Source organism: Dasypus novemcinctus, chromosome 12 (assembly GCF_030445035.2).
Source record: "Dasypus novemcinctus isolate mDasNov1 chromosome 12, mDasNov1.1.hap2, whole genome shotgun sequence".
In the NCBI taxonomy this organism is placed as follows: Eukaryota; Metazoa; Chordata; class Mammalia; order Cingulata; family Dasypodidae; genus Dasypus; species Dasypus novemcinctus.
The window spans coordinates 38,389,187-38,412,930 of NC_080684.1; the positions used below are offsets into that span (position 1 = coordinate 38,389,187).

At 45.4% G+C, this 23,744-nt stretch overlaps 2 protein-coding genes across 5 annotated transcripts; one reads left to right on the forward strand and one right to left on the reverse strand.

Annotated features, from left to right (window-relative positions):
- Positions 1–494: 494 nt before the first annotated feature.
- On the reverse strand, positions 495–3,804 carry METTL1 (methyltransferase 1, tRNA methylguanosine). The gene is made up of 6 exons (XM_004481265.5): positions 3,644–3,804; positions 2,710–2,873; positions 1,616–1,800; positions 1,419–1,532; positions 1,159–1,260; positions 495–1,006 (listed from the first exon to the last, which is right to left on the reverse strand). Exons 1-6 carry the CDS (start codon positions 3,754–3,756, stop codon positions 851–853), a joined length of 834 nt encoding a protein of 277 aa, XP_004481322.1. The 5' UTR covers positions 3,757–3,804; the 3' UTR covers positions 495–850.
- A 480-nt stretch (positions 3,805–4,284) lies between these two features.
- EEF1AKMT3 (EEF1A lysine methyltransferase 3) lies at positions 4,285–23,361 on the forward strand. 4 transcript variants are annotated; one of them, XM_071218919.1, is made up of 7 exons: positions 4,295–4,547; positions 4,661–4,717; positions 13,608–13,781; positions 14,377–14,505; positions 15,524–15,646; positions 19,877–19,964; positions 22,778–23,361. In XM_071218919.1, exons 1-7 carry the CDS (start codon positions 4,371–4,373, stop codon positions 23,182–23,184), a joined length of 1,155 nt encoding a protein of 384 aa, XP_071075020.1. In that variant the 5' UTR covers positions 4,295–4,370; the 3' UTR covers positions 23,185–23,361. The 4 variants fall into 4 exon arrangements, with proteins under 4 accessions (XP_004481323.1, XP_071075020.1, XP_004481321.1 ...); XM_004481264.5 differs by lacking the exons at positions 4,295–4,547; positions 4,661–4,717 and adding an exon at positions 13,209–13,330; XM_023585439.3 differs by lacking the exons at positions 4,295–4,547; positions 4,661–4,717 and adding an exon at positions 13,232–13,363.
- Positions 23,362–23,744: the final 383 nt, after the last annotated feature.

Sequence of the window (23,744 nt, forward strand, 5' to 3'; positions counted from 1 at the left end):
AGCCATGGGAATTTGGGGATTGAGGAACAGAAAGGAAGAGGCTAGCTAAGTGAATGTACAGAATCCCTGCCTAACTCAAGTCCCCCGAGGGGTTGGAGACAGCTCTTTGGTCAGCAGCCTCCCTCCCCACCCCCTTTCCACTTTTGGACTTAGAATCATCCAGTTTAGGCTTGCTGTTCCACTCCTCACTCCCCATCCCCACCCCACCTCCACCTCCCACATTAGGCTCTGTGCCCGTTGGTCAGCTCTGGAGCTCTAGAATCGAAGGTCAACATGAAGGAGAGGGTCTCCACCCACACACACACCCTCCAGGGACTCTCCAGAGACAGCAAGAAAGGAGAGATTCCCAGTTCAAGACTTCGGTAGGGAGAGGGTGGAGGATGGGAGAGAGCATGTGACACTCGCTACAGCCTTTTCTGAGAATACCAGCAGCATGGACATGTGCACATATTACACGTTATCCCCAGGACTGCACAGTAAACACAAGTGGGCAGTTGATTTGAGCCCAGCAGGCAGTTTAGATGGACAGTACAGCTGTTCCTCACTCCAGCTGAGAAGGAAACACTTCAGAAAGAGAAGGGAGTGCTAACAGAGAGCAAGACCCCACACCTTCCAAAGATCCCCTCTGCTGCAAAGTCCTTTGATCTTCCCAGTCAGCTTCTTTTCCTTCTGCTGATGATGGAGGGGAAAGAAGGTGCAAGGAATCGGTGGTAGTTGTAAACACCAGAGTTGTGCCCACTTCTTTGAGAACTCAGCCTCTTGGTCCCAGCAGTCTCATCTGGGAAGGCCCTGGGCCTGATCTTCTTTCCAGCCTCTGCAAGAAGGGGTCTGGCTAAGGCAGTGTGAGCAGTCAGTGACCATGTGGGGTGGGGTTGGGGGTCACTTCCAAGAGGGAGGGATCCTGTATTCTTCGGAAGATGGCTGGGAAATTCTTTCCTCCGTTGCGTTGAACTTTCTTCCCCTCCTCAGTTGAGGTGCCCAGATGTTCCACGATGGGGTCTTCACTCTGGGAGGAGGAAGGGTCCAGGTACCTTGCACACTGCCCCTGGTCCCTAGACACCCATCCCATCCTCCTGGCACAGAGCTGGGTTAAAGGAATACAGAACCATTCTGGAAAGGATCTGCATCTTTACCACTTCCCTTAGGCCCCCTACTCACCAGCTCCTCCAGAGGCACACGCTCAAACAGGGGGTGCCCTTCAAAATGGGTGCACATCCAGTTGTGTAGCTCCAGGACATCGGTTACAGTATATACCAGCCCCTGCATAGGCAAAGTTATCCTAGATAGGGGGCTGCATGCAACTGAGTAGTCAGATGATGGAAATGATGGCATGAACCCTCAACCCATCTCCTTTTAATTCTCATTGAGGGACCATGAAATGGCCGCTCACCCTATCCTCCCTCCCACTCCCAACTCACCCCAACTCTTAGCACGTAGGCGTATTCTGCCAGCAGCGTGGGACTGATGATTCGCCACTTGTGCTTTGTCCGTTTGAAATGTGGGTCAGGGAAGAGGAAGAACATCTTTGTTAGCTGTGAAGCAGACATGCACAGACGAGGCAGTGAGAGCCTGGCCTCCATGGCCCTGCCTGCCTACCACCAGGGCCCCTCCCCACCTGGCCCTTGTGGAAGAAGTTAGGAAGATGCTTCATGGCATTGCTACGGAGACAGGCGATGTTCTGGAAGCCACCTCCAGGAGCCGCGCGTAGGGCCCGAATCCGGTCTTGTACGTAGTCCGAGACCTTCACCCGGATTTCCAGACCCAGAATCAGCGTGTCTGGAAACAGTGGTGACAGTTCCACTGGACAAAGAAATAGGAATGGAATCATCAGACTTGACTTGCAGAAAGTGCAAAGGCGACAACACAGAAAAGGAAGCCTCAATCTGTACTACCAAAGCCAGTAATGGCAAGGGACAAGGAGATGCTTATACGGATGGCTCTATGCTGAAGGACAGGGCAGGAGGAGATACAGACATCACCAGGACTGGAAATGTGAGGGGCTGGGAATACATGTATATCTGCAAGTGCTTTAGCATTTTCAGTGTTTTCATTTAATCCTCACAACACTCTGTGGTAAATAGCGAAGAATGAGGAAACGGGGTCATAAATCTATGCCAGGTTATAAATTATAAATCTAAGAATGAGCAGAGTAGGAACCTGAACCAAGGTTTTCTGACTCTAAATACCATGCTCTCCCCTTCCGTCATGCTGTTATCTATATAAAATTAGGAAGTAGTCTGCATGCATAGCTTGGACAATGCACTACAAGAAAGACCTAGAAACATGAGACTGGAGTGGGGAGAACAAGCTCTGGTGGGGAAGGAGGAAGGGGGAGGGGAGGTGGAGGAATCCCTGAGAAAAACAGTTCAGGATCACTGGTCACAGAGGCTAATCTCTGACGCTTGTGCTGACCAGCTCAGTGACCCGGTACCTGGCAGGTGACATGGCGCACTAGGGAATGGAGTCAGGGGCGGGGCCAGACAGAAAAACCCAGGTTCTAAGGGGCATTTGAGGCAGTCCCCTCCCTTCTCCAGGGCAAAGACCACAGACCCAGAGTAGATGGAAGGCAGAGGCTCTCCACACTAATGTCATAGCACCAGTGTCTGGTCCGAAGGGGAAAGGCCAACTACAGCACCCACCAAACCTGCTGAGATGACAGAACCTAGGCGGTCAGCTCTCCTTGCCCCAGAGAAAGGGCTACAGTGTTACCTAACAGGCCACCGTAGCCACAGCCTATGTCTGCAAACTCCACTTGGGCCTGATCTCTTTTCTTTTTCTTATCCTTTGGGTCATCGTGGCTCTGATTTTGAGTCAATGGAGCAAAGAACTCTGGGTATAGCTCAGACCAGTCCATCTCTTCTGGCTTCACTGGGCTATTGGGAGAGAAGACGGGAGATATGTGAGGTTGGTCACACATTGCGTAAGTGGTACTGTGTGTGTGTGTGTGGTTGGGGGAGGGGTTAGTGGAAGAGGTAAGTGGGAGGAGGATTTCTCAAAAATTCTGTAACACTGGGCTCTGTGGCTTCTGGGGTACAGACTGGAAACCACCCTTAATCCTCCGTGTGAATCATAAGCCATGCATGAGACCCACGATTGCTGACCTGCCCATCTCCATTTCTAGGAATTGATGTGACTCTGGCCGGCCAGCTCTCCTTTTCCGGACAGAAACCTGTTCCCATTCTCCCAGAGACTGGCTGCCTAAGACACTGGGACCCTACGTTATTTATATGCTGTTTGGGGATGGAACGAGTGACGGGCAGGATTGAGTGTGCATGTATTTGGGTTTTTATTAAATGCAAGAGACGAAACCAAGAGATGGAAACGATATTATGCTCTGATAACTCTGGTCTCAGTAGCAATCAAATTCTTTCTCTTCCTAGACCTGCACCGTTACACTGCCAGGACGCCACGCCTTCCTCCTTACCCGCCAACTCCGCCCTCTCGTCAAAACTCCAGGACCCACTCCCAACACCGACGTCACCCAGCCGATCCTCCCAGGTCTCTCACAAATCCTCCCAACCTCCTCAGCACATTTGCCCTCCCGCCCCTTTACGTCGGAACCGAGCTGCTCCCAGGTGATTGGAGAATTCTGCTGTCCTTTCTTTCCCTCCCCTGCTCCTGCTCCCGGGTCTCCTTCACTCACTAGCGCAGCGTATGGTCCGCCATAGGGTTGGAGTGAGCACGCTGCCGGTAGAAGCGCTTCTGGGGCTGCGGGGCCTCCGCTCCGGCCGCCCTCCCACTCTCGGCTCCCGCCATAATCCCAAGTCGGGGTTCCTCCCCGAGCCACGTGGCGGCCCCCGGCGCAGGGTAATGACGCGGCGGGCACGTAGTGCGCAAACCCGCCCCTTAAAGACCCAGGAGCGAACTCAGCGGCGCTGGGCGAGGCGGGGAGGGCGCCGGGGGGCGAGCGCAGGGGCGCGCCTCCGCCCCGCCACTCTCGGACTGGGCCGGCAAGGCCGGACCCGGGCGCCCAGGCACTCTTTGTCCCTTAGTCTCCTTCTGCCCGGGTCTGGGTTACCCTCCTGGTTGCAAGCACCTGTGCGCCCCGCAGGTGAGAGGGGTCTGGGGGTCCCGCCTCTGAATTAATCCCTGCTCGTCTGCCCTGACCCCGGCTCTCGGACCAGCCTTTCTGGTGTGACCCGCCTGGCCCGGCCTGGGTCCCTCACGTGTGCCCTGGGGACTGGGACGAGAGGTGCAGCTGCTTACTCCATCCACCCCTAGGAAGTCAACCTGGAGGGAGGGGAACGAACTCTGGGAGGCGGGGCCCGCGGCCGCGGGGAAGCCGAGACCGCCCGCGGGCCCCCAAGCCCCACCCCGCTGCAGATCCCGGGCGCAGGCGGGACGTGGCGCCCTGGCATTCCCTCGTCGGAATGGCAGACCCCCGCGCAGATCCAGAATCGGAGCCTGAATCGGTGTTCCCGCGGGAGGTCGGGCTCTTCGCGGACTCTTACTCGGAGAAGAGCCGGTTCTGCTTCTGTGGGCATGTGCTGAGCATCACGCAGAACTTCGGGTCCCGCCTCGGGGTGGCAGCGCGCGTATGGGACGCGGTGAGGAGTGGGCTGCTCCGGGTGAGGGTCTGCGGGAGGTCCGAATCCCGGACTCGGCTTTTCTCAGTGGGGCCCATCCCAGCGACAGTCTGTCTGTCTCTTTTCTCCCGTAGGCTCTGAGCCTGTGCAACTATTTCGAGAGTCAAAATGTGGATTTCCGAGGCAAGAAGGTGATCGAGCTGGGTGCGGGAACGGGCATCGTGGGGATCCTGGCAGCGCTGCAGGGTGCGTGAGCTGGCTTTGCGATGGGAGGGGTGGAAGTGGAGGATGAGGAGAAATGGTCACTGTGGATTCTTGGGAGGCGGGGAGTGGCTTGGGCCCACCGTGGTCCCTTCCTTTTTTTGTTTTAAGTTAATTTTTTTATTTTTAAAGAAGCTTTAGATTACATAAATGATACATTAAAAATACAGAGGATTCCCATATACCCCACCCCCTTCCCTCTGGTCCCCCCTTTTAACAAACATCTTATTGTTCCTTTTCTATGTGCCAGGCAGCGCTTACTGACTGTGAGAGCATGCAAGGTAGTTAATTTGGGGGAAGCAAATAAAAATTGGGTAGGCCTAAATAGAAGGAATCATTTCTGCTTTTTTTTCTCTTTCTGTTCTTTGGGATTTCATGGAGAATGCCATTAATTAAAATTCCCTTTGCTTTGGACATGGTCTTCTGTCAAAGTGCATATATGGGGGTACGTGTAAGGTGAGCTACCTTTGAGTACCCAAACTTGTGAGCCCTTTATAACTTCATTATGAATCTATTTTAGATTTTCAGGTTTTGATTGCTTGGGAGAAGCAAGCTTATAAGTTTCTGAAGGTTAGGATATGTTTTGGGGAAAGTGGGATTAGGAATCAGGCATCACAGAATTGGGGAAGGAAAGGGTAAGGAAAATGCTGCTTCAGTTTTGTCAAAAAACTACAACTACAAAAGATACAGTTCTTTAACTTATAACCTTATAAGCAGACAAAAATCCTCACCACAAACCCTCATTTAAAACAGTTTAAGGGAGTGGATGTACCTCAAGTCATTGAGCCTCCTTCCCATATGGGAGGTACTGGGGAACCCAGTAAAAACAAACAACAAGCAAACAAACCCAAAACCAACCCAGGGGAGCCAATATGGCTCAGTGGTTGAGCACCAACTTCCTACATACAAGGTCTGGGGTTCAACCCCCTGCCCCCGAGACCTCAAAAAAAAGAAAACCAAACCAAACCAAACCAACAAAAAAAACACCCACACAATGACATCTTCTTAGGAATGCAGATGAATATATCCTTGTTCATAGGGGACAGGACAGAATTAGGTTACATTAAGGGAAGTCTTCCTATTGGCAGGCATTCATTCTTCTACTCATTGAACCAATTTATATTCAGAGTCCCCTATGTGCTGAGAATCATGCTAGGTATTGGGGATACTACATAAAGTAAGACAGGTTCCCTCCCCGCAAGTTGCTTACACTCTAGTGTGGGGGACCTGGAAAGATGTCACAGCATAAGAACTATGGCAAGGAAGCAGTAGACATGCTCTAGCCACGTGTCCCTTGACTCTCTGGGAGTCTGCCAAGGAGAAGCTCTGTCAGGAGGAGGTGAGCAGTGGAACACAGTGGACTCAGAAAGAACAGAGAGGGTGTCAACAGCAGTTTCTCCAAGAAGGATGGCGGTTATCCTAAAAGTGGCAGGCAGTTATCTAAAGGGGGGAAGAAAAGGAATGTAATATGAATGGGAACCTCTACCTGCACTGCCTCACTCCTAGACCAACTTCTCCTTGGCCTCCTCTTCAACTGCCAATTCAAATACCTGAGCATTATTAAGTCCCTCACCCTCTCCCCTCACAGCCCAGTACTCAGCCAGTCCTGGGGATTATGTCCTTAATATTTCCCCAACTGTCCATTCCTCTTCCCACCATCTCTACTTTAGTTCATTCAGGCCACTGCCATCTCTTGCCTGGATTTTCTCAAGAGCCTTCAAACCCCCCCACGGAGGTCAATTGAACCACCGTCCACCAGTGAGAAACCTAGCCATGTTCCTTTGTCTCAACCCTATATCTAGTGTTCAAGTCCTTTTGATTTTGTCTCCTAAATATCTCTTGAATCTTCTCATGTTTTTTTTATCTCACTGACAGCTCTCCAGTCCAAGCCACCACCATCACTTGCCTGGACTACTACAATTAGCCAAATTGGTCTTACTACTTCTACTCCTTGCCTTTCCCTAGGCCTTCACCCATTCCACCTGGCAATCAGAGTGATCTTTTCCAAATCAACTGTAATCACATATTCCTCTCCCCCTGTAAATCTTTTCAAAGGCTTCACATATGCTTTCAGGATAGAACCAAGGCCTTTAGCATGGCCACCAAGGCCTGCCTCTGTCTCCATCCTCTTTCTGTGCCTTTCCACCTTCCATCCTCCCTGTGCTCCAGCCATATTGCTCTTCTGTCAGTTCTTTAAGTCTACCTTGATATTCCCTTCCTTGAGGCCTTCACACAGAAGGCCTGTACTCTGCCTGAAACCCATTTACTACTTGGTTAATTTATATGCATCCCTTATCACTCAGCTCAAACATCACTTCCAAGGGAGGGCCTTGATGCCCCACCCCAGGCTAGCATGGGCCTATTATATAACCCAACTGTACTGACTGGTCTCATTTTAAATTTATCGTCACTACCCTTAGTGCAACCCATCTAGGCTATTCTGTTTCCCCTATGCTTATTCTTCTGCTCTCCTAAACGTGTTTCTTTTATTCTTGCTTCTCACACCTCCCATGCTTCCTCCTCTATATTCACCCTCACCTGATGACTTTCCAATGGCTTCTATTTTCTCAAAGAAAATATCCATGTTTCTTTCACAACATCTGCTCCCCTAATTGCGCTGTATCTGTATGTGCTGCCTTTTCACTTGTTACCAGGATGAACACTCTGTGCTCCCAGCTAAGGTCAAGCCCTCCTCCACTTGTCACTGGACCCTTCACCAACTTTCCCACCTACTCAGACACAGTTCCAGCAGTTCTCCCCATCTTCCTGCATTGTCAGTTTTTCCTTCTCTCTGGATAATTCTTGATGTATATATGCAATATAAAATATACATATAAATTGGATGTAATTTCTCCTTTCACAGGAAAGAACTTTGACCCTACATCTCCCTTCAGTTACCACCCTATTATTCTGCTCCACTTTGCAACAAAGTTCTTCAAGAGTTAATGCTCACAGTCTCTGATTACTCTCTTCCTCTTCTTTCCTCAGTTCATTCTAGTCGGACTTTTGCCCCACCATGCCCCCTCCACTCCAGCTGCTCTAGTCAAGGTTACAGATGCCCTCTATGTTGTTAAATTAGGGGTCAGTTATCAGTCAGCCTTACTTGACATTCCCTCCTCTTGAGCACTTTCCCCTCCTTGAGACACTTCCTTTGGTTTCAAGGGCATCACACTTCTGCTTTCTCCTCACCTCATTGGCTACTCCTTTCCATTCTCCTTTGTGGGTTCCTTTTCATCATCATCACTGAAAATTTGAGTGACCCAGGACTCAGGGGTGGACCTTTGACCCACTTCCCTTCCCTGTCTACACTTACTCCCAAACAATCCTATCATCTTGTGATTCTAAATCCTTCTCTATGTTGATAACTCTAGCCTCCCAATTCTATTTCCATACTTATTTGTGTACCTACTGCCTATTTGATAGTTCCATTTGGTTATCTGATGGACATCTCAAACTTTTTTTTTTTTAAGATTGATTTTTTAATTTATTTCTCTCCCCTTCCCTCCTCCCGCCAGTTGTCTGCTCTCTATGTCCACTTGCTGTATGTTCTTCTCTGTCATCTTCTATTCTTGTCAGCAGCCTGGGAATCTGTGTCTCGTTTTGTTGCATCATCTTGCTGCGTCAGCTCTCTGTGTGTACAGTGCCTCCTGGGCAGGCTGGACTTTCTTTCATGTTGGGCGGCTCTCCTTACGGGGCGCACTCCTTGCGCAGGGGGCTCCCCTACACGGGGGACAGTCCTGTGTGGCACGGCACTCCTTGTGTGCATCAGCACTGTGCAGTGTGGGCCAGCTCCACACAGGTCAGGGAGGTCCTGGGTTTGAACCAGGGACCTCCCATGTGGTAGGTGGATGCTCTATCTGTTGCGCCAGGTCCATTTCCCAGACATCTCAAACTTAATGTATCTATACAATGAACGCATGGTTCATGGCTATCCCAACCAAACCTGCTCCAGCTTTCCTCATCTAAATGAATGGTAATCCTGTCTTCTAGTTGGTCAGGCCAGACATCTTGGAGTCATCCTCAACTTCTCTCTCTGTTTCTAATAACTTAAATCCATTCTGTTGGCAAATCTTGTTGGCTCTACCTTCAAAATATATTTAGGATCCAACCACTTCTTTGCCATTGCTACTGCCTTGGTTCAAACCACTATCATCTCTCATTTGGTTTATTGAAGCACCCTCCCAACTTCTCTCTTTGCTCAGCCCTTGCCCCTCTGCAATCTTTTCCCATCACAGCAGCCAGAATGATCTTCTTAAAGCTTGTCAGTGTATGCCAGTTTTCCACTTAAAATTTTTTTAGTAGCTTCCTGTCTCACTCAGATTAAAGGCCAAAATTCTTAGTCTCCTTACAAGGTTATGATCTAGCCCCTACTACTCTCTCACTCATGCTGGTCCAGCCACTGGCCTTCCAGCTGCTTCTCAGTCATGCCAGGCACACTCCTGCCTTAAGGTCTTTGCACTTGCTGGTACGTTTTAACTTGAGAGCCATGCTGGTTGCTCTATCACTTTCTTTAGGTCTTTGCTTAAACATCATCTTCTCAGTAAGACTTTCCCTAAGTATTCAATTTAAAATTGCATTCCCATATGGTGTGGGGGCATTTGCAGGATTTGGAGTTGTCCTAGGTGGTGCTGCAGGGACGGATGCTGGACGTTGTGTGTCCTGTCGTGGCCCACTGGGTGGACTGGGAGAGAGTATGGACTACAATGTGGACCACTGTCCATGTCCTGCAGCGGTTCTCCAGAATGAATTCGTCGGGTGCAGTGGATGTGCCACAAGGATGGAAGAGTTTGTTGATGTGGGAGGGGTGGCGTGGGTGGGATTGGGGGTATAAGGGGACCTTATATTTTTTGAATGTAAAATTTAAAATAAAAAAGAAAAATAAATAAATAAAATTGCATTCCCTGCCCCAGCCCTCAAGCCCTTCGTATCCCCTTTTCCTGCTTTATGCTTCACCATGGCACTTATTACCATCTCATAGTCAGTGTATTTTACTTTATTAGTTAGCTTGTCTGTTATTGTCCATTTCTTGTCACTAGACTTTAAGCTTCATGAAGGGAGAGATTCTTGGTTGATTAGTTTACTGCTGTATTCTCAACACCTGGCATATTATAGGCACGTATTAAATATGAACGAATGAATGCTTAGTACTTCCCATCTCTTTTTCTATAATAGTTATCATGATTATGATTAAATAGTTAATTTTACAGAACCTAGTTTGTCTCCATCTTTAGAATGAAGCTCAAGGAAGGCTGAAGTGTTCATCTTGCTCATCACTGCTTTATCACCAGCGTTTAGTAAGTGTTCAGTGATGCTTTCTGAAATGCCAGTCTGATCATCTTCGTTCCCTGCTTCTACCTATTAAAGCCTATTGCCCTCAGGATCACATCTGAATCTCTTTACCATGTCATAATAATTTTCCTCTTGAGTTTTGTGTCTTGGCCTTTCTCTCCCCATCTTCCATATTTTCTAAGATCCAGCTTTCCTTGAACACACCATGCTCTCACTACCAAGTCTTTGTATTCACTGTTCTCTGCTTGGAAAGCTCCACTTGACTAACTCCTACTTGTCCTTCAGTGCTCAGCTTAGATCACATCTTCTAGGGGAACTTTCTAGGCCCTTGAAGGCTGAGTGTCTCTGGGGGGTGGACTCATGGGCCATCTCTAGCCTAATCCTCCCCAGGCTTTTGCTGATGTTTTATTATTGTGTTTTGGACAGAGAGGTTCAAGATTAGTTCCAAGACCATGTTGGTGTCATAGAATACAGAGTAATGAGAATGGCAGTGGGTGAGATGGTGGTTAGGGGAACTAAAAGCCAGAGTGTGGATTGCAGGCTGCCCATGAAGGAGCCAAGAGTCCTTGGTGATCCCACTGACTTGCATTTTTCCTCCTTCCTCTCTCTCAGGGGGGGATGTTACCATCACTGACCTGCCCCTGGCCCTAGAACAGATCCAAGGCAACGTCCAGGCCAATATGCCAGCTGGAGGCCAGGCCCAGGTCCGCGCCTTGTCCTGGGGGATTGACCAGCATATCTTCCCTAGAGACTATGACCTGGTGCTTGGGGCTGATATCGTGTACCTGGAGCCCACCTTCCCACTGCTGCTGGGGACCCTTCAACATCTGTGTGGTCCCCATGGCACCATTTATCTGGCTTCCAAGATGAGAGAGGAGCACGGGACTGAGAGCTTCTTTCATCACCTCCTGCCCCAGCATTTCCAACTTGAGTTGGCCCAGCGGGATGAGGACGAGAATGTGAACATCTATAAGGCCAGGCACAGAGGACCAAGACCTGCTTGACATCACTCCCTCTGCTTTTCTGAACCCCTTGTCCTAACGAAGGAACTGCCATATCTCCAGAGCCATAAATGCAAGGACCAAAAAGGATGGATTTCTCTGCTTTCTTTCTTTCCTTCTCTTTTCTTTGTTCCTTCAGATATTCTTGGGTAGATGCAAGGAAGTGCCTGTTGCTAGGAGTACAGGAATTCCAACAGCACTAGTCTTAGAGCACAAAGGAAGTTCCCAGTTCTTGTTCTCAGAGAAGAAAAGTAGCTATGTGTCCAGAATTTTTAAGGGTGGGGTAGGTAAATGGGATATGAGAGCGGTGGCTGCAGAGAGACCATCACTGATGACTTCCAATCCTGCTGTTGTCTGTTTATGCTGAATGGATTTTTTTGGAGGGGGGAGCAGACCGTATGGAATTTTTTAAAGGGAAAGAAAGAAGCATTCAAGATCTCTTAATGCAGCCAAAGAACTCAGGTTTCTGCCTGGGAGGCTGGGAAGGAAGAAGCCTCAGACCACCTATTTCTTGCTTCTTGAAATGGAGTCTGGTGGGAAGAGGGACCATGGATCCAAGTGGGCCAAGTCTTCCCAGCCCTTGAACTGGGGATAGGCAGCAGAGCATTTCCTCCTTTTCAGAGTTGGCATTCTGATCACAGAACATCCTACTATGCAGAAGAACATTGGACTGAGTACTAGGTTCTTCTCATCTTTGAATTTTCTTTAGAGTTCTGAACCCCATTATTCCTTCTTAATGTGTTTTGCCTTCACCTCTTTTCTGTTCCCACTGTGGCGCCTTGGTTGGTGCTCTCTTTACTTACTGCTTGGGCCACATAGTCTGGACTCCTTACTTCCGTTCTTTCCCTTCCTGTTGTGATCTTCCAAAATCAACTCTGATTACCATCCACTGCCTAGAGAAGTAAAAATGATTCTCTGCTTGGTATTCCATCTGTCCCCTCGTAGCCCCCAATTGCCCTTTTACTTCATTTCCTGCTCTTCTCCCTGCATGTGTTGGAACCCGTGGCCACATTACAAAAACAGTCTACACTTTGTTCCCTAAATCCACACTTCATTCTTTATGATGATCCCCTGTCTAGAAGGGCTATTTATTTCTATTTTTCAAAATCTTCATTACTCTTGAAAGGTCCTCTCACATGTCTCTTTTCTTAAAAAAAAGAAAAGAAAAAAGCTTTTCCTGAGCCTCTTGTTTGCATTTGATTTCCTTCTCCCTTGAAATCTCTTAACTGTTTGTTCATCTTCTGGGTTTTATGTTGTCTTTTGTGGTAATTTGTCTGCTCCTTATTTTCTTGCCACTAGATTACCTTTGAAGGTAGAGCTGTGCTTTACTTTTGTTGTTTGTTGTTGTTTTTAGTTCAGCTACATCATTCATTTATTTATTCTATGAAAATACATTGTCAGGCAATACACGTGGTCCTGGACATACAAAAGACCTAGAAGTTGTCCTTGAGGATATGTCAGTGTAGAGGGAGAAGCTGAGATGCAAACAGATCATGAACATGCACTGTGGCAAGTGTAGTAGAGAGATAGGTAGCAGTGTCCAAACGGGGGCTTCCACGGAGTCAGTGTGATGGCAGGTGGTAGAGTCCATCATGTAGGAAGACATAGAGGACATGACCCCTGATCTCAGTTGGAAGCCTGAATGAAAGTTAAATAGTCTGAGGAGGGCAGGGAAAGAGGAGAGGATAGAGGACAAAGAGATGGAGGTGGATTTGCTCGTTTCTGTTACTCTGAAGTGTAGCATAGTTTCTGGCATGCAGTAGTTGTTCAACAAATATTTTGCTTATTCAACAAATATTTACTTGGTCTTTGTTGAAAGACTTCCACTTTGCCTCCCTGGATGACCTTGGGCAAATTTCCCAAACTGCCTTCCGAAATCTACCTCACAAGTTGGTCATAATTAATAAATGGATAACGAATAAGAAAAGCTCAGTGGAAATAAAGAAACTTAAAGCTTTATCTAAATGTCTTGTTATTTTGTTACTTTGCCTCATGACTCGCCATTTTACCTGTGTGGGGGGATTATCCCCCTGTGAAACACATCTGTAGACTAAGGAGGGGAGGCAACTCTGTCCTCCAGCCAGCAGGTGGCGCCATCCTCGTTTGGCGCTTTCGTGTTGCAAAGGTTTGGCCCTGTCGCCACGCCGTAGGCCGGCATCTCACAGTTGTGGGAGTGTGCAGTGAGTTGTGGGAGAGATGTTGCAAATACAGCCTCTGCGCCTCTTCTTCGTCGCGAGGACTGGTTGTCGCCTGGTGAGGGGACCTGGCCCTGTCACCGAATCGCAAGTCAGACCTGCCTTCCCTGCAGCTCTCCCGAGTGCCCGGAGCGCACCCCTCCCTTCCCTCGACCCCCGTTCAACCCTATCTCACCCTTCCCCGATGGGCCTCGTCTCTTTGCCGTCAGCCCGGGCCCTCCTCCCACTTCCCAAGCACCAGGCCCTCCTAAGGTCACCTTCCGGCCGAAGTGCACGCCACCCCTCAGAAGTCCTTCTGGTTCCCGCTTGTCATCCTCTCTTCTTATCCTCTTCAGGCGGGGCCCCTTCTGCTTCAAGCGCCCCAGCCATGGCACACATTTCACGCCGGTACCTGGCTGTCTGTCTCGGCCTCCAGCAAGGAGCTCCTTATGAAGCTGCGACGGAAAACGGGTCACTCCTTTGTGAACTGCAAGAAAGCTCTGCAGGCTTGTGGCGAGGATCTCAAACAGGTGAGTTCTCGGTGTGCGAGGGGAGTAAGGTGTAGGGAGCCTGTCGGGCCGGGTGCTAGGGGAAGTCGCGCTGGGAAGCGCAGAAGTCAAGCTCGCTGCAGAACCCTGGATGGTATTCTGTCTTAATCGTCTGAAGCTCAGCTTCTGACTCTATTTGCTTGGAAGCAATTGGTTCAGGATCCCAGGGTTAACAGGCCCTATTCCATGTAAGACTGCCACACTGTTTCCTGTTGCTTGGAGAGTGAGTTTTGGTGTTAGACCCACCAGGACTCAAATAAAGGTACCCTCACACTAACCTCGTGACCCTGGACATCTTAAGTAATCTTTTAGAGTTGCAATGTTTTTGTTTATATAATGAAGATACTACTATCTGCCCCCTAGGGTTGTGAAGATTAAGCTTACCCAAAGCACCAGGCACAATACCTAGCATTTCGCATTTAGTAGGAGACTGCCAATAAATGATAGCTTATTTTAGTGTCTTTTATAGCATTTAGGGAAAGCAGAAAGAATCAGGTAAGCTGAATATGTTTTAGAGCCCCATACAGTTCTAAATTCTGCAACTTTGTCATCTGCCCTTTTTCTTCACAATGTGTAGGCAGAGAGCTGGCTCCACGAGCAGGCCCAGAAGGAAGGCTGGAGCAAAGCTGCCAAACTCCATGGAAGGAAGACTAGGCAAGGCCTGATTGGTTTGCTGCAGGAAGGAAACACGACTGTGTTAGTAGAGGTGAGTTGTCAGAATTCCAGATACTTGAAACAGCTCTCTGTTGAGTGTAAAGCTTTGGGGTAGGCCCTTTGTATTCTAAGAAGATGTCTGTTTTAGAACCATAAAGGGTATTCAGGAATTAAACCCATGAGACCTCAGTTATCAACTGGGGATTCATTTAAGTGTAGAAATGCACAGATGTGTTGATGAGAAAAGGTCTTGCAGTTTAGAATATTACTCCTTAATGTGCATTTAGTGCAGCCTTACACCTGGTCACTGATTGTTTCCTGGAAGAGTTAGGCCTTAAAGCAGGGATTCTTAACAAGGGGTCCGTGAGCGTGAATTTAAATTTAAAAAAATTATTCTTGTGGGGACGTGTTGGTGCGAGTGTGATATATTTATCAAATAATACACAATATAATGTGTTCTTAGTAAGGGGTCTGAAGAACAAAAAGGTTAAAAACCCCTGTTTTAAAGCTAGGAATTAAGTTAATAAGTTGATGGATAGTGAGTAGCTGTTTAAAGGAGGTTTGGGTACCATAAACATAATTGGTGACAAATTAGATGTGGATTAGATTAGAGCAGGGCTTAACCTTTTTTGTTCCATGGACCCCTAGCTAAGAACACACTAAACTGTGTATTATTTGATAAGTAAATCATACCTGCACCAACACATCCCCACAAGAATAATGATTTTTTGAATTTTCAATTCTAGCTCATGGACACTCTAAAATCTTTCATGGACCTCTGGTTAACAACCCCTGAATTAGAGTGAGAGAAGAAGGGTAAACAAGCTGATAGCAAAAGTGGTTTGTAATTGTAAGAGGCTGAACAATGAGATATTATGGTCAGCAACCTCAAGCATTATGATTCTGTCTTCTGAATGGCAAAATAGGAATCTCTTCATTCATGGTCACTTATTTCTGTTTTGTTGTGTCAGCAGCTTAACCATCAATAGCTTGGTTTACTCTACAACCTTAAGGCACTTTGGAAACTATCAGTAAACAGCTTATACTGTAACACCGATTTGTTCCCACAGGTAAACTGTGAAACAGATTTTGTTTCCAGAAATTTAAAATTTCAACAGTTGGTCCAGCAAGTAGCCCTTGGAACCATGTTGCATTGTCAGAGCCTGAAGGATCAACTCTCCACATATAGTAAAGTGAGTTTGGGGATTGTCTAACAAGCCAGTTTGCTCCCCCTCTTAGGATATTTGCACTTGTTCTTTCTAATTTTTTTCATATTGTACTCCATTCCTTTGTTCATGTCTCTGCTGTAATGCTGCCTCCTCAATGAGGAGTATTCTTTCTCCCGTCACTCTACCTCCTTATTCTCTCATTTAAAATGTTTATTAGAGTGCTTATATGTTACGTATGTATTTATTTGTATATTGTCTTTCTTCACCAGTAGAATATAATTTTCATGAGGGCAGGCATTTTATCTTTCTACCACTATTTCTATAGTGAAAGATAACTGGGTGCAGCACTCAATAAATCTTTGTTAAATGAATGAATGAATACCAGTGGGTTGGAATCAGCAAAATCAGGTGATTCTGAGACTCTGTGTTCAGAAATCTGGAATAGGGAAGCAGACTTGGCCCAGTGGTTAGGGCGTCCATCTACCACATGGGAGGTCCGTGGTTCAAACCCCGGGCCTCCTTGACCTGTGTGGAGCTGGCCCACGTGCAATGCTGATGTGTGCAAGTAGTGCTGTGCCACTCGGGTGTCCCCTGTGTAGGAGAGCCCCACGTGCAAGGAGTGCACTCCGTAAGGAGAGCCACCCAGCGCTAAAGAAGTTCAGCCTGCCCAGGAATGGCACCGCACACAACGAGAACTGACACAGCAAGATGACACAACAACAGAGACACAGATTCCTGTGCCGCTGACAACAACAGAACCTGACAAAAAGAACACGCAGCAAATGGACACAGAGAACAGACAACTGGGGTTGGGGGTGGAGGGGAGAGAAATAAAGAAAAAAAAAGAAATATGGAATGGCCTGAGGAAAGGAATTCTAAATGGAGAGATTGGAGAAGGCATGTTTAGGAGAATAAGCATATTCCTTGTCCATGGGTAATTTAAGGAAGGAATTCTCAGTCTGCCTTGGATTTAGCTTTATTGTTAATGCAAAAATGAACCAATGATTCACAGCAATTGTTTTGGTGTTTATTACCAACTTTTCCCCTCCTCTTATTTATCCTTCTCTTGAAATGTTAATTGTTGATTGGCATTAAGTAGTCATTATTTGGAAAACTATATTGAGATTATTTGTTTAATATACTGTACTGTACTGAGTGGATGAGCCACTTGGATTAGAAACTAGAAAATGGAAGTGAACCATTCGCTTCCTTTCCAGGGCCTCTGTTTCATTATCTATAATAAGAGGTTTTGGTTTAGGTCTATATACTCAAGTTCCTTTTAGCGTTTTGGGTTTTTTTTCCCTTTTAGTCTTAAGTTTGAATTTTTTAAACTTTTCTTTTGAAACAAATTTCAAGCTTACAGAAAAGTTGCCAGAATTCTACAAGAAACACCACTCTACTCTTATCTAGATTTACCATTTGTTAACATTTTATCACATTTGCTTTACTCTTTTCTGTATACATATTGTTAATATCATCAATATTGTTTTTTTATCTTTTGGTGAATATGTTGCAGAGTTCATGGCTTAATCTTTTCAGAATGTTTCTCCTAAGAAAGGTGCAGTGATTGTATTTAGGAACTTTTAACATTGTGTTGTTTTTATGTTTAAAATATATTAATATTTTGCCAAATAGCAGTTTTTTCCCTAATCCAGAATCCAACCCAGTAGTATGTGTTGCATTTACTTGTCCTGTCGGCATAGTCTGTGTTCTTTGTTTCTCAGCCTTTCTTTGTTTTTCATTACATTGACATTTTTAAAGAGTACAGGACAATTTTGTAGAATGTCCTCAAATTTGAGTTTGCTTTATGATTAAATTCAGAATATGCATTTTGTAGGAATATTAAATAAATTATGCTGTACGTATTTATTTTTTCCAGAACATCACATCAGGAGACACACGGTATCTCTTGGTTCTGTTATTAAGGATTTTAACTTTGATCTCTTGGTTAAGGTAGTGTCTGCCAGTTTTCTTCATTGTAAATTTACTGTGTTCCCCTTTGAATTAGCAAATAATGTATATGTGAGATACTTTGAGCCTGGGTAAATATGGAGTTCCTCCCAAAACTTTTACCTAATCATTTTAGTATTCATTGAGGATTCTTACTGGTAGCCATTATTACTATGATAGTTATGAAATGGCGATTTACTACCTCTTAACATTTCTTTTATATGTATTAGTTTTATTAGTTGTCATTCCACTGTAAGAGAAATTCCTTTCCCCTTTATTTGGTGATTTATTTGGTATCAGCATTGACTCATGGATTCCTTTTTTAAATAATAGATTATAATTCTTTATACCATTATACACTAAAAAAAAATTTTTTTTTAAGATTTATTTATTTCTCTCCCCTTCCCCCACCCCACCCCACCCCCCACCCCAGTTGTCTGTTCTCTGTGTACATTTTGCTGTGTGTTCTTCTTCTTGTCCGCTTCTGTTGTCAGTGGCACGGGAATCTGTTTCTTTTTGTTGCGTCATCTTGCTGCATCAACTCTCCGTGTGTGTGGCGCCATTCCTGGGCAGGCTGCACTTTCTTTCGCGCTGGGCGGCTTTCCTTATGGGGCGCACTCCTTGCACGTGGGGTTCCCGTACACGGGGGACACCCCTGCATGGCAGGGCACTCCTTGCGCGCATCAGCACTACGCGTGGGCCAGGTCCACATGGGTCAAGGAGGCCCAGGGTTTGAACTGTGGACTTCCCATGTGGTAGATGAACACCCTGTCTACTGGGCCAAGTCCGCTTCCCATCCATTATACATTTTGATGTACAAACTATCCTCAGATTTCACCAACGGGAGCCTGTTCAAACTGACTCCGCATCTTTCTGGTATGTTTGCATCATTTCCTGAGCATTTTCTTACTTTCTGGAATAACAAGGTGTATGGATTTATTTCATACTTTCCTTGCCACAGCCATGGAATTGGCCTCTTCTCCAAGGATTCCTCATTCTTTTTAGTGGAGAAATGGTATTTAGAAACCAGGATCTGGGCATTAGATATGCTATTTGCTAGTAATATGTCCTTGCTTCCTGCTCTTTCAGTACCCATAGCTAGAAAGTGTGTGGTGTTTCAGTTCCAGTCTGGCCCTACAGGGTTCTTTCTTTCCTTCCCCTATTCTATATTTGTTTCTTCCTTCTCTCTTGGTGAGAAATCAATGTTACAACATACATAGAGTTGTTTCAGTGTTGCTATACCTGAGCACTGAAAATAACAAACCTATTTTGAGTATTCTTTTCTTTATGTTGGCACTTTGTGGTCAAAGGATGGTGCTGAAAGTTATTTGGATTAGATTTTTCTTTTTTCTTCTGTGAGGGTATATTATTTGTTTGAAATGTACTTAAAGCTTTTTTCTGTTTAGTCTACTTTATTCTTTCCTTCAGATTCTTGTTGATTTAATTTTACTTTTTGAATGTGTAAAACATTAAGAAGGTTCTAAAAATTAAAATTGTAAAAAATATATATTCAGAGAAGTCTTATTCTCATTCATTTGAATAAATCACCAACTTCATTGGTTTTTAGTTATCCTTTGAATGTTTATTTTTGCACAAATAAGCATATATATACATACAAGTACTTTCTTAGAGAGAAATGGTGGCATATTGCGTTTATGTTCTTTTTTAATTTGCTTTTTTTTCACTTAATATATCCTGGAAATATTCCAGATCAGTTCATGGAGATCTTCCTCATTCTTTTTCCATCCATGTAGTACTACGTTGTGTGGATATGCCATAGTTTATTCAGCCAGTCTCCTCCTATATTGGACATTTGTTCCAATATTTTACAATTAGAAATAATGCCAAGGTGAATAACCTTGTGCATGTGTAGCTTCATGTTGGTAGAAGTGTATCTTCAGAGTAAATTCTTAGAAATGGGATGGCAGGGTCAAAGGATAAATGTACATGTAATTTTGTTAGTTATTGTTCAATTCTTCTCCATTGGATTTGCATCTTTTTGCATTCCTACCAAGAATCTAAAACTTTCCAGCTTGAATATTTTGATTGCATGAAAATATTGTTCTTAATATCTAGGAATTTACATTCTAAGAAGTTAGAAAGATGGAAGTGGAATAGAACTGGTGGTAGTGGTAGAATAAAATATTTATAAAAATAGAACTATTATCAACCTTTAACATCATTGGTTTAATAAAAGTATACTTTCTTAGGTCATTTTCTGAGAAACGTGACTGTTTTTGCCTCTTCTCTTGATGGTGTGAGTAGTATGGAACTGGTTCATGTTTGTTTTCGTTGTGCTCCCAGGGCTTCTTGAATTCCTCCGAGCTCTGTGGACTTCGAGCTGGGCCTGACAGAGAAGGCTGTCTCAAGGACCAGTTGGCCCTGGCAATTGGTGAGTATTTGTAAAGATTGTGGAAATGGAAATTAAGGACTGGATCCCTTGGTAACTTTGGTGTTCTTCAAGTATCAGTCAAGAATTGCAAGCTCATGTGCCTACAAGGTCAGATAATATGAATGTGAGAAGTGGGCTGTTTGTGCATGATGGGGAGCAGCAGGCATCCAGAGATCTCATGCTCTGCCTAAGGAGGCAGCCATTACCAAGCTCTAGTTGATTGTTAGCTTGAGGAAAATGATGTCTCAGTTCATCAGAATTTCTAAATTCCTTCAAAGAATTTAGATTTATACAAAAATCTTCTGGTTTTTAGTTATTTGCAACTAATTAAGATTATTTTCAACACTGTGCAGGCCATAGCTACTTCTCTTTTTTTATTTTTATTTTTTATTTTTGTCTTAATTTTTTAAATATTACATTAAAAAAATATGAGGTCCCCATATACCCCCCACCCCCCTCACCCCACTCCACCCCCCATAGCAACAATCTCGTCCATCATCACGAGACGTTCATTGCATTTGGTGAATACATCTCTGAGCACCGCTGCACCTTATGGTCAATGGTCCACATCATTGCCCACACTCTCCCACGTTCCATCCAGTGGGCCATGGGAGGACATACAGTGTCCAGTAACTGTCCCTGCAGCATCACCCAGGACAATTCCAAGTCCCGAAAACACCTCCACATCTCATCTCTTCCTCCCATTCCCCCCACCCAGCAGCCACCATGGCCACTTTTTTTTTTTTAAAGATTTATTTTTATTTATTTAATTCCCCTCCCCTCCCCCGGTTATCTGTTCTCTGTGTCTGTTTGCTGCGTCTTGTTTCTTTGTCTGCTTCTGTTGTCGTCAGCGGTACAGGAAGTGTGGGCGGCGCCATTCCTCGGCAGGCTGCTCCCTCCTTCGCGCTGGGCGGCTCTTCTTATGGGTGCACTCCTTGCGCGTGGGGCTCCCCTACGCGGGGGACACCCCTGTGTGGCACGGCACTCCTTGCGCGCATCAGCACTGCGCATGGGCCAGCTCCACGCGGGTCAAGGAGGCCCGGGGCTTGAACCGCGGGCCTCCCATGTGGTAGACGGACGCCCTAACCACTGGGCCAAAGTCCGTTTCCACCATGGCCACTTTCTCCACACCAATGCCACATTTTCTTCGATTACTAATCATAATAGTTCATGAATAGAATATCAGTAAGTCCACTCTAATCCATATTCTATTCCTCCTTCCTGTGGACCTTGGAATGGTTGTGTCCACTCCAAATCTATATCAAGAGGGAGCTTAGACTCCACCTGGATGCTGGATGCAATCCTCCTGCTTTCAGTTGTAGGCACTCTTTACCTCTCTGTACACTATAGGGGAAATAGCACATTATGCTATTCTTCCTTCTTCATAAAGTGATCCAGGAAATTTAGGGGCATCTTGTTTTAGAAGTTTGATATCTCTTCTAATAAATCTGATCTTAAATTTGTGAAAGTCCATTCTTTTACAGCCTACTGGCTGCAGGAACTATATCTGGACCATTGTGGTGGGACTAGTGGGCATTCTACTTTCTTCCTACACGTCCTTGATGAGGGAGGGAAGTAGGATGGGAGTTAGAACTTGCTGGGAATTTACTGTTCATCTGAAGTTTCCAGTCAAGGCATCAATTCTGCTTCTATCAGGTCATCTTGCAATATCTATGATGTTTCAGTGAGTCATGGATGAGAAACTGGGCAGACAGCAATGTATGGAGACTTATTAAGAAATTCTGGAAGGATGGGGTGTTTCAGCTTTGTCAGTTTCTGGGAATTAACTACTGGGTAGATGGCTTTGAGCTGTTTTAAGAGTCATTTTGGTTTCTGGAGACTCCCTTTTAATGACTTTTAAATATTATGGCAAATCCAGGGATATTTGTTCTGGCCCCTTTATTCATTCTCTTATTCCTTCCTACCTTTTGGCTTATTAGGACTTCTGTTAGAGGGAAATAGGATCTTGGAAATAAAGGGAAACTGGAGTTGAACCTCTTTTTGGTTCCTGTAAACAACTCTGAAAATGTTTTTATTTTTGATGAGAGGAAGTTGAAACTATTTAAACAATATGGGGTTTGGGATTTTCTGGGGCTTTTAGTTGTGGACTTTTTCCTGCTGCAATTGATGGTCAGGACTTGTGTACGTCCATTATGGTGGTATTGGGGAGAGAGATGTTAAATTTGGTGGGTGAAGCACTTAATTTTTTAGAGGCAAATCTGAGTTTTAATTTCATTTCTATCACATATTAGATTTGTAACTCCGGGCAGGTGACTTAAGCTCTCTGAGCCCAAATTAAATGTAATAATAATAGCCAGCATTTGAGTGCCCACTATTTGCCAGACACTGTAACAAATGCTTTATTACATATATTGTCTTACTTATTTCTCCTGATAATCCTGAAATGTAGTTGATATCATGTCCATTTTGCAGATGAGCAAACTGAGCCTTGATAAATTAGTAAATGAGGTTATATCATTTAAGTCACTTGCCCAAGGTTCTATAGCAAATAAGGGCAGAATGAGACCTGAGTCCAGGGTCTGACACCACAGGCCATGTTTTTAAATATCAGAGTTCCTGGCAGATAGTTGGTGCTCAGTAAAGATAAGCTCCATCCTTCCCAACCCTTCAACCCCCACACACCTTTTCTTTAAACAAAAACCAAAAATCATATCTCTCCATCTTACAGCACTTCCACAGTGTGAAAGCGGAGGGACTGTCTCCCAAACCTGTCCTCTGTGCATGTTTTGGTATTGCCATAAGTGTCATATTCTGGTGGTGTGTTGGTTTATTTATTTATTTATTTTTAATAGGGAAACTGGGAGAAAACATGACTCTTAAACGAGCTGCATGGGTGAAGGTACCATCTGGGTTCTACGTTGGCTCTTATGTCCATGGAGCAACACACAGTCCCTTGCTCCACAACCTGGTGCTGGGCAAGTATGGGGCAGTGGTCGTCTGCGAGACATCTGAGCAGAAAGCAAACCTGGAAGACCTTGGCCGCCGCCTTGGGCAGCACGTGGTGGGCATGGCCCCTCTCTCTGTTGGCTCCCTGGATGATGAGCCTGGGGGAGAGGCAGAAACCAAGATGCTGTCTCAGCCCTACTTGCTGGATCCCTCCATCACATTGGGACAGTATGTGCAGCCTCAGGGGGTGTCTGTAGTAGACTTTGTGCGGTTTGAATGTGGAGAAGGTGAAGAGGCTGAAGAGGTTGAATAGGTTCCAGAGACTTTTGGCCCAGGATGAAATGTTTATTCCTAGCTCTGCCATCATTGCAAAAAGAAGTTATTTCCTAAGCCTCTTCAAACTCAGAATTTGCTTTTCATTTGAATTTATAGTGAAATTATATATTTCATGGGTAAAGGTATTAAATAAAATTGTCATATGGTAAAGAAAGTAGAATGATCTTTTCTTCCTTGTGTGGGTAGTCCTGGGTTTAGCTTTTTTGTGCATTACCTATGAAAGGTTTTAGTAAACAACAAATTGCCCTTGTTGGTTACTGAAAGCATCTGGGAGAACAGGCATCAACAATTGTGCTGCTGCTCCCTTCAGCGTAAGTTTATTATGGTGTCTCACAAATTCATAACTCACCCATTCTATCTTAGGCCTTCTGTGACATAGTGCTATCTAGTTCTGACATGTTTGGTCTATGCTTTTACCCTGGAACTTCTCCAGTTACATTACTTCTGTTATGTGGATTTCTTTGGAATCATTGATTCAAACTTAGAGTTGCCTGGAAAATGTGGTTCGTTTGCTGAGGTCTGTAGCATGCTTTGAAG